Source organism: Colias croceus, chromosome 2 (assembly GCF_905220415.1).
Source record: "Colias croceus chromosome 2, ilColCroc2.1".
NCBI lineage: Eukaryota > Metazoa > Arthropoda > Insecta > Lepidoptera > Pieridae > Colias > Colias croceus.
Window position 1 is genome coordinate 6,132,967 of NC_059538.1, and position 11,411 is coordinate 6,144,377.

General features: G+C 33.8%; 1 protein-coding gene across 1 annotated transcript; it reads left to right on the forward strand.

Annotated features, from left to right (window-relative positions):
* The first annotated feature begins 6,131 nt into the window (after nucleotides 1-6,131).
* Nucleotides 6,132-11,058, forward strand: LOC123705688 (zinc finger protein GLIS1-like). The gene is made up of 4 exons (XM_045654651.1): nucleotides 6,132-9,608; nucleotides 9,694-9,917; nucleotides 10,049-10,196; nucleotides 10,304-11,058. The coding sequence occupies exons 1-4, from the start codon at nucleotides 9,480-9,482 to the stop codon at nucleotides 11,015-11,017; spliced, it is 1,215 nt and encodes a 404-aa protein (XP_045510607.1). The 5' UTR covers nucleotides 6,132-9,479; the 3' UTR covers nucleotides 11,018-11,058.
* The last annotated feature ends 353 nt before the right edge of the window (nucleotides 11,059-11,411 follow it).

Here is an 11,411-nt window from a genome sequence, read left to right on the forward strand (position 1 = left end):
TAAAATAGGATACTTTTTATCCCGGAAAAATACGTAGAAAAAAATAAATCTTAATTTTTCCGCGCGGACGGAGTCGCGGACGGAAGCTAGTATCTAATATATTCTATTCTAAAATATAGTTTGTAAGTATAGATGTATGGATGTTTAGCACACATATAGAGGGTTACTTGGATTAACACATAGGATAGTTTTTATCCCGGAAATCCCACGGGAACGGGAACTATGCGGGTTTTCCTTTGCAAACGCGGGCGAAGCCGCGGGCGGAAATCTAGTTATTAAATTCAAATCTATACATATAATAAATCTGTAGAAGGGTCAATTCTGTACATTGAAAATATTGAAAAAATAAATAGCAGGGGGTGTTACTGGATCAATACCAAACCCAAATATGTGATTAAAAAAATTTTTGTCTGTTTGTCTGTCTGTATGTGAAGGCATCACGTGAAAACTAGCGGTTCGATTTCGATGAAACTTGGTATAATTATACCTTATTATCCTGGGCGTAAAATAGAATACTTTTTATCCTGGAAAAATACGTAGAAAAAAATTAATCTTAATTTTTCAGTTTTATCCATAGACGTTGTTCCGTAGAACCGCGAACACACGTTGCGTATTATTATAGGCCTAGCCGTATTTGGGAATTGGGTCCAATAGATATTTATAAGATTTTATTGTCAGAGGTACCTACTCAAAATCGAGAAATAAACCATCCACGCGAAGACCGACATCCGCGCGGACGGAGTCGCGGGCGGAAGCTAGTTTAAAATATAAACTAAAATTGCGAACTTGAGTGCGATTAAGAATTTTGTAACTAAATGACTTCGCAACGTCCAGGCCCGTCGAGCGAGGGTAGCGGGGGCCGAGGATCCTTATGTAACTTGGTTTTAACCGGTTAATTTTCACCACCAAAACCAATATTAATGAAAAACCGGTATTTCGCATAAACCGGTAAAAACCGGTAAAGTGCAACCTTTAACCTAAATCAATTTCGGTTTGGGGTCAATGACCGAAACCGGTTAAGAATTTAAACCGGTTTCCGAGCCCTGATTATGAGATATTCGTGTATTGATAGGTTAAACGTTTGTTTATGTCAGTATTGGCACGCGATTCTTCCCACTATTGAAGTGCTTAAATGCGTTTAAAGACAATTGAGTTTATGTTACGAAAAATGTATGTGTTACTTTAAGGTACAATTAAAAGAGCTGTTTCGCAAGATATTTAATGTACTTCATAAAGTATTATTACGTATGTACTTACGATGCTTATAGTATTTTTGAAAGTTATAAAATAGATATAAGACGTGTTTGTTTATTTTAGTGCCTATTTACTATATAATATATTTATAGATATTCATATTCGGAGATTCGTACCTTCTTGTGGGACAGCCTTCTGATTTTACTACGAATTAAGGTAGCATTTACGACTAACTTGCCGAAAAAAAATCTAAGAATTATATTCATCATTCCCAAGTACTTTAAGGCATTTGTGTACTGTATTAAAAGTTATATAAGAATTTTGCTTTTAGGGTCTTTTGATAATTGTTTTCTCTCGACATTGAATTATATCATGTTACGTAATTTAGCAATTAGCGATGTGATTATAGTTAGGCAATTCTAATTCTAAACTATAGTATTGTTTTAAATCTATATAATCACGCCTTTTTGCTTCTGCATTTTCTAATTTTAAGATTTTATTGGTATCATTTTACATACTTATTTTCTATGTACTTATATTCCTAATATTTATTATGCGTATACACGACTACATACTTATAATTTAGTTTAATCGTGTGATAAATGTATTAGCTCAATTAGTGTCTGTATATACTTAGATTACAAAATATAATTTGACAACGAATCATTTAAATCGATATTACCAAAACAATTAATGTACTTAATTAAACCCCAGTTTCGACGAAAAAGTACGATGACTAGGATAAAAATAATTACATGTTTTTTACTTAGTTAATTTTGAACACTGCCAAAAGTACTTACATTTTAATGGAGATATATTTAATGTACCTACTATTTTATCAAAATGCTTTATTTCTTTGTGTTATTCTGGCCAATTATTGAAAATGAACCAAAACTTCCAATGGGCCAATTAAGAAGAAAAGTGGGTTAGGGGATAAAATGCACAAACAAAATGCGAGTGGACCAATCATATACCTCTGTTATACAAATTACTACAAATTAATGTACTTGATTACATATTTGCTTTCTATCACGAGTTATGTTATGTAAACGGTTTTCAAATTTTTTGAAATAAAAGCTCATTATGTACAAAGGGCCTATTATTTTTATTCCTTATTTCGATTTTACTATATTATACTAACTGCGCCCCACGGTTTCACCCTCGATAAATAGGCTATCTAACACCGCAAGAATTTTTTAAATCGGACCAGTTCCTGAGATTAGCGCGTACAAACAAACAAACAAACAAACTCTTCAGCTTTGTAATATTAGTGAGTCGATTAAATATCAACTCTGTTTTATACACATTAAAATAATATCGCAAGTTAGATGACAGAAAAAGGTAACTAGGTATCTTTTTTCACATTGTTTTTGCCAGCACGCCAATAATTAATTAACTACCTAGTAAATGTATTAAACTGATCAACCAACCTGAACAACCTATTAATGTGGTATTTAGTTTTTATTTATTATTAATGTGGCTTTAACTAGCTATCCCGGCATATGCACACAAAATTTCATGAGATCGGTACAGGCCGTGAGGCCGATTAAGGAAAGCTGGCATCATCACAGTAGTCAGTACTCACACTTATGCAGTTTTACTATACAGTATAATATGTTCAAAAATAAATGCGACTCTAGTTTAATTGTAGACTTGAATTGTAAAATGGGTGCGTTGTCTATACTATTTACTATAATAATACATAATAATTATGTATGTATGGTTTTCACGCATAAACTACTGGACTGATTTCAAAAATTTTTTCACCATTAGAAAGCTGCATCTTCACTGAGCAACATAGGCTAGGAATTATTCAGGAAATCCCACGGGAACGAGAACTATGCAGGTTTTTCTTCGAAAACGCGGGCGAAGCCGCAGGCGGAAAGCTAGTAGATAAATATAATTATGAAAGCTCTCATAATTTATATGTAGAATTACAATTTAAAAGTAACTCAATCGATGAAATTAATTATTTTTTCTCCATACTCCCAAGAATAAATACAAGCGAAACCCTAGTACGTAAGAGATAAGGCTACATTACAATAAAAGCTGTATTTGTTCAGCTTTGTATGAAAATTTTAATTGTAAAGTAAAAAAATATATAAACCGCGTGCCGCGAAGTATCTCGTCGAATATATAGTATCGTTCCAGCTCTCCTTAATCGGCCTGTACAGTCGGTGACACCATTGACCATGGACACATTGATCGGTGACACGAGAATATAAATGAACAGAACAATCATTAAATACCTACAATTTACAAATAAAATTGATTATGGATAGACGAAAATGCTTGCCACAATATTTGCTACACATTGTATGTAGGTACAGCTAATTCATTTAGGCCTTAAGGCTTTAAAAGTAGTCGCCAGCGAGGACAGCCTAGTGGTGGGCCGGGAAACGGGCATCTGCAGGACGGGACACGATTCGTAACCGTTCCTGAAGTTCCGCCCAAAGCGATGGAACAGAGTGGGATTTTAGTCGGTAGGAATCCGACATAACCATGGCTCCATTCCTTGGATTCTTGGGTAGATAACTAACTATCTATGTAAGATTTTCCCACGGTAAAAAGGGCTGTAATAGTAGATAGGGAGGCGAGGTAGCTAAATGGCGTAATTCAACGGCGTCGTCGAGACTTATCAAAATCGAAAGATAAAATAATTTCGAAAAGAAAAGCTTCTATGCTAAAAACCATTTTAGCGGTGGGTTTGGCGTGTACGGATTTTCAAAAATGTAAAAAAAAACAGTTACTTGGGCATTCTCGAGCGCGTCAGATATTCATACTACGTATGCCCCAAGTGCCTCTGATAACAACGGTATACCAATCTGCCGGTTTGCGTGGTGGGGCTAGGCATATAAATTAGTCAAAAATGCACAAAAAAAAAATTTACTGGAGCGCGTCAGATTTTCGGAAGGGGTGTTAAGTAGGCCCCAAAAAAGCTTCCCTTAAAAAAACTGACGATTACGGCATGACGATAAGTTACGATGAATTTTTGAAAATGCAGAAAAAAAAAGTCCTTTTGAAATACTCGAGCGCGTCAGATTTTCATAGTGGAGGTTTATCTCGGTATCCTGAAAGCATATTTTCTTAATCTGACAAAAATGTTGGTGGGTTCTCTTAATCTGATCGAAAAAGGTTTGTGGGTTTCTTTTTTTTAATCATCGTTATTTCATATCAATTTTTCTTAACACCCTCAGTTTTCGAGATATACTCAAAAAACCGGGAGTTTGAGTTTATTGATGCTTCAAGTAAAAAAGTTTTAACTTTGGACAAAAATTAAAAGAGACCTTTTTTGTAAAATAAAATTATCTTTTTTGTTTATTTAAACTATTTTTTTTGGAAAAAGTAAAGTTCGCGACTTATATGCTACAACGCGTTTTTCGGAAGACGAAATGGCTCCTCCAGACTTCCGGTCATGCGGAAACCGGCAGATTTTGTATTTTTAGTAATTTTTAGATTATATTCTTCAAAATAGAAATAAAAAAAATCGCGCTCGAGAATGCCGGATTAACGTTTTTTTTTTACAAGTTCGCGACCCTATAACTCGGCGGCGTCAAGGACTTATGGTCAGATTAGTTAAAATTAGCCTTAAAACACTAAAATCAACCCCCAATATCTTAATCTGACGCGCTCGAGTATTTCAGACTATCGTTTTTTTTACTAATCTGATCGTCTATCCTAGGCGCGCGTCACTACATATAGAGCTAAATAGTTAACAAAGTTGTTCTATTAGGTCTAAGGTATCTCTCATATCTTAAACTGCCACGCTCGAGTATTACAGAAAATTCCCCTCTTCGCCTCCCTATCTATAGTGCTATCAAAATTATTCAAAATTTGATGACATTTGTTATACAAGAACTTTTTCAAAGTAACTAAGTAAGTAATGTCTATAATTTATAGATGCGTTCATAATCAAACTTTTTGTCTTTAGAATTTCTCTTGATCGCATTCACAAATCACAACTACCTATATCTACTGAAATACCTATTGATACGACGCTATTATTACAAATCTACCTACGTAAACTTGCTCAATGCTGCACGTAATAAACCATAATAAACCGATACGAAACTTCACGCGTTTTCAGTGTAGTACAGAAAATGTAGGCAATTTAATATTATTGTACAATAGGTCAATTTCCGTAGGTATATCGCTAGGTCTGTAAATACATATAATAATATGTAATACTAATACGTAATACTTTTAAAATATATTTTAATTGAAACTCGCCGGTGTGTTTAACTCTGTTGGGGGGAAAGTCGAATCACTGGACTTGTGCACGCAATGTATAAAGACGCCTATTTTAATTTCGCTGCGACACAATCGCCACGCTATTTTTGACTTTTTATTTTGATATAGTTCGCGTGTGGTCGGTCCCGTCAACCTTTTGGCGGGAAAGTCAATTTTAGTACTAAGCTGACGGTAGCCAGTGCAACACTATATAGATAAAAAAAAACTCTCAATATATTAGCCAAATAACAACATCAACGTCTCAGAACAACATATGGTAAGAAGTCTATATTTTTTTCAGTTTTTCTTTCATTTTAACTAACAGAACAACTTAAAAAATAAAATTAGAAAGTAGGTATATAATTTTTTACTAATTTTGAAAGAAACTTCTAAAACTATACTCTCTTATAAAAAAAAATAATATTCACACACCTGATGAATTGTACAAGCAAAAACTCCAGCAATTGTTTTATCGTTTTAAATTTCATAACGTACATAACTATATTTTGTGATCATGTAGGTACGCATTAGGTTTAAAAAAAGTATTTTTTTATTTCAGAAAGCACTTTCTAAAAAATCTTCACGTACGATATAATAAGTACGATATAATAAGTACACTTCATTTTCGAATTTCGCGTTTTATTACCTCTACGTTTTAGTATCTCTATCTAGGATAATCTTCGATATTTTTATATTAAAATTATAGTGAAAATATAAATCGATAACATGATTTAATTTTAGTACCCCTAGACAATTATTTCAAAATTTGTATGGAATAGTTACTCTCTAAATTCGAAAATTTCAGTAACCAATATAAAACTATTTCTGTATTCCATATTGATGTCGACTTTTAGTTTTATCAAAAATTCATGAATTCATGAAAAATGTTCATATTGAGGTGCCCAGGGACGGCGGCGCCAAGGTTAAATCTGGTATAGGGGAGTTCAATCGCTTTTACGAATGTCTGCAGATTTATGGCTACCTAGGTATATGATTTAACTTGCGACCAAAATGATTAACTTCTTGGCCTCATATTATTAATTTCGAATAAATGTTTGAACTTTTCTGTAGATGTTTAAGTAAATATGCACCAAGATGTTTTTATTGGCTAAGCATATTCAAATGCATAAGTTATTGGACATTGTAAATATTATATTGAAATTGTAGATATTAATTTCTGTTATACATATCTCACTGTTGTTGCAGAAGGTCTTGAATTCAATATTTTGATTCTGATACATATTGCGTTATTGTTTAAATTTTCTCATGTTTAGTATCTACTAAAATAATATTTTCGCCGCCCGTTTGTATAATCATAGCTTTTAAAATGTTTAACTATTGTTAATAAATATTATTTCTCAATCACTCTCCTCTGTATTAACGGTGTTTCACGCAGAGGACACGTGAAACTCATTCATTACGTGTTCGGGTACGGATTACCTACCCGCTTTTATCAATTATCACGACTATCGCAGTCGTATCAACATGATCTGATAACAATGTCTGGCAATATACGCCAAAAATAGAGCGACGTTATTTTGACAATCGTAAGTAGTTAGCTACTTTACAGAAATCCCAAATGTGTTTGATGAAATTGAAATAACGTTGTTGTCGAGATTCCTTTCGAATATCGTTTATTGGCTGCAAAATAATTCAGAGTTTTATTCACTTTACGTTTAACAGGTAGTAGATATATTGGACCTTTAACTAACGTACTGACCAGGTAGTAAGGGATTAACTAGAACTAGTTCTATTTAGTAAAGACAACTTATACCTACGCAAAACACGACATTAAAATAGAATCGTTTGATTGAAATTAAATATGTACATTGAAGAATGTAGCATGGACTCTAAGAAGCGCCGAAACAATTTTTCAATTGAAACATTTTGTAAAAGTTGGAAATATATAAGGTGAGGTAAATTTAAGTAGGTTTTCATAAAGGTACAGTCAAAACATTAACTGAATCCCTATTTAATGTTAATATAAATTTTATAAATTATTGATTTCAGTCCCTACTGCCTTAAAATTTCTGACTGTACTTAAGACAACTTGTAGTTGTTACTTTGACCAAACTTCACTTATTGTAAAATAATGAACATCCTAGCAAATATCTTTAAGAAAACGAATAAAAACAATACAAACGAAAATGAGCGTCAATAAAAGATATTATTTTACAGTGCGTGTACCTATTATTGATTATAGAAAATAATCGAATGCTACTAAACGAACTTAATACTGCAGATAAATATGACTCTATTCGAGACTCTTCAATCTAGATGTACCTACTTTAAAGTTTAAACATTCCTTTATATTAGCTCCATATATAAATCTATATTATAATATTACAACGTTTTAATTGGACTTGGATACAAATATTTCTCGATAACATTTAACTGGTTTGATCTAGGTTTAAAGTCAGACGAGTGCAAGAGATGGACTCATTTACGTCTGATATGTAAACAAAGTAAATATATTGCGCAAGACACGTTTCAACCGACAGTTGTTTACTTCTAAATAAAAAAAAATGAAAGTTATCCTGAAAATAAACCCTGTGCTTTATCTTGTAGTTGCTGCGAATTTTTTGTCGAAAATCATATCTTTGTATAATCAATTCTTCTGTCAAAAATCTCAACTACAAAGCTTATTACTATGCCAATATAGGCCAATAAAACAACAAAAAAATTCAACGGTGATACCTTAAATAGATTTTTTTATTTCTCCATTAATAAACTATGAATAATACGCATTAGATAACGTTACCCTTTGTGTGCTTTTTTTCAACGTAGCGCTAGCCGGTTGATTGAATTTCATGTGGCCTATCGATTTTATTTCAGGGCGAAAAAATATATTCTTAGAAAGGAAAGTTAAGTTAGAAAAAAAGGCTACATTCGCTGATTATATTTGCCCTATACGAGATATCCAACGTATTGCAAGATTTTTCCATCATTAATTTAGGTATAAAAGCAATAAGACTAACAATTCCAACAAATTTATTTCATTATATCGATAGACGTCGCGTCAGAGAATACGAGTAGAGAGATAAGGCAACCGGCTAAAACCAGCGCACGCACCGGCCGCAGGGGGCCGCGCACCGCTTCACACATCGCACACACGCGCACACGCACGCACACCAGCGCACACGCGCACGCTGATAACACTCACATAGTATACTCGTTCAAACAAGATATTATGATAATGAGTGCAATGTGTGTTATGACGCGCTGTTTTGCAGTGTTTATTCTGGTGACTTTGATGTCTATGCAATTGTACTAGACAATAGACTTATCACAGTGTGTACATTCCAAAACGCAATTGGCAACAAATGCGTATAGTACGCAGTAGGTACATCATTCTCATGAAAATACAAGAAATACATATACCTACATATTTACCTAAATAAGTTTTGTGTGCAAAAGTAGAAAATATTGTTTTAGTCAGTTATACATAGTAGTTATTGTTATTTCTTATTAAATATTGAAATTTTGAAAACCAAGACAAACTATTATCGCAAAATGTGAGTCTACACTTTCATAACATGATCACGTAACATCATGACAAAACGGAAAAAATCTGCCAGAAAAGGCACCTATTGCTAATAAAGTCGAATCCCCAGTGAAGACTGAGGTCGCATCGCATAAACACGACGATATCAGGCACCTATTGAACTAAGGCCTATCGTTCCGGTATTAACTGGACACCGGCTGAAGCGAGCGGCTGTTGATAACGTTACCACATTATTTACTTTACACCACATTCTCAATCAGGCATCTGCTTAGAATGCGCGAATTTTTAACTCATAAAATTTTGTCGATTTTACATAGTTTTTCAAAATAGCAATCCAAAGAGAAGTGCGTACAATCTATTATCTAATATCGGTTTAATATTGTACAACAAAAGCCGCATTCGCAGGGGACGATCCCTTATCAGTGATATCAATATAGGAGACGTTTTATAAGTAGGTAACGCGCTTGCCACACTTCATTAGACACAGCGACCACGCAGTGACCAGTTGTAAAAAAAATCTATTTATCATAACGTATTATAAACGTGCAACATGTTGGTATTTCCGCAATGGAGACCGGAATTATCTGGAGATGGCTGTAGGGTACAACGCTGGATATCAACAGAAAGATTCGCACCTTACTTAGCCAGACCTGTGCCACTACCACATTTACCAGTACAGGTGCTTATTTTTTCAAAACAAAAACGCAAGTAACATTTTGCAATTTTGTAAAACTTTTATTTATTTTTATTTGTATCTATCGTAGATTGAGGACGATGAATCATCTGGAAGTTTATCACCGGAACGGCCCACTGATCTTGGGACAGAAAACGAGTGTGTTTGCGAGTGGAGAGGCTGTGGAGCGAGGTTTGAAAGCGTTGCGCGTTTGTCCGCGCACGTAGCACGAATCCACGCGCACCCTCACCCTGATGGCTTCTTCTACTGCTGCTGGGAGGGATGCACACGATCGCAAAGAGGCTTTAATGCAAGGTAAATATTTGTGTAGTTTTTTTTTTGTGATCTATAAAAAATTTATGAATCTAAATTCTAATTTATGCTAATTTAATTTTTATTAAAAAAAAATAACTATGTTATTCATTAATTTCTATGTTTTTTTGCAGATATAAAATGATAGTTCACATGAGAATACATACGAATGAGAGACCTCATACGTGCAACCAATGTCAGAAAAGTTTTTCACGAGCGGAAAATCTCAAAATACATTTACGCTCGCATTCCGGGGAAAAGCCATACGTGTGTCCATATGAGGTAAATACTTCCTAAAATTCCAAATGAATCTGATGCTGATATTTTTGTTAAATAAATTAAAAAAAATTATAATGTTCAAAAAGCTAAAATTATTATTCTTTATACAGGGTTGCGGTAAAGCATACTCCAATTCGAGCGATCGCTTCAAACATACGCGCACGCACAAAGTAGACAAGCCATATTGTTGCAAAGCACCTGGCTGCAACAAACGCTACACAGATCCGTCCAGTTTAAGAAAACACGTGAAAGCATACAAACACTTCACAAATGACAAAGAGAATCCCAAGCAGGAAACACAAAATAATAGTACTGTTAAAAGTCTATCACCTATGCGTGAAACCATTTACGTACCAGAGCCCACATCACCACACCACAGGGTAATAAGCCCACAAAGAATTATATCACCTACGTATCCTTACGCACAAGTACCAGAAACATTCACACCAATCAATTACATGACCATGATGGACCCAGCCGCCTATATTCGCCCGGTAGAACCCGTTTACACCAGAGTTCCCTCACAAGAAATGTCTTTTACCGAGTACTCATCAATGTACGACCACGCATACAGAAGCTATTACTCATCAAGAAACGAGTACCCCATTTTAAGACCAATCGTTAATGAAAATTTTTTTCCCTACGAAGAAACCAGATTAGATGAATCAACGGAAGAAGTGAGGTACATAAAGAGTTCAGATAAGTTAGAATATGATTATGAATCTGCGCCTTTGAATTTGATGTGCTCAAAACGCTCAGAATACAAACCCATCGATGAACTAGTCAGGCCAGAATTACCTTTAGATTTAAGTACCAAAAGCTGACTGTTAGGTTATTTATTTGCGTAAATAAACACTTATTTATATTTGATTGTTTTATTATCCTTACTCGTCTATTAATTTAAAATAAGATGACAAATATTGGTGTAACATTGTTCTCGTTCATTGTATTCAGTACATTTATAACGTTATCGAGAAGTTATCGTTGTGCAAATTCTATTAAATGCGTTACAAATTTCGATACGAATGTGTTATAATTCTAATAAAGTTATTGCAATGAAACAATAGTATTTGGTACAAAATATACTTTATTTCCTTAAATTTCCTTAAATTGGTTACAGCGATTATAGTACATAATATATACAGATTTCTCAAATTTATATGTATGTATCATGTTTTCTAATTACTTACTCTAGTAATAAAATAAACACAGAAAACT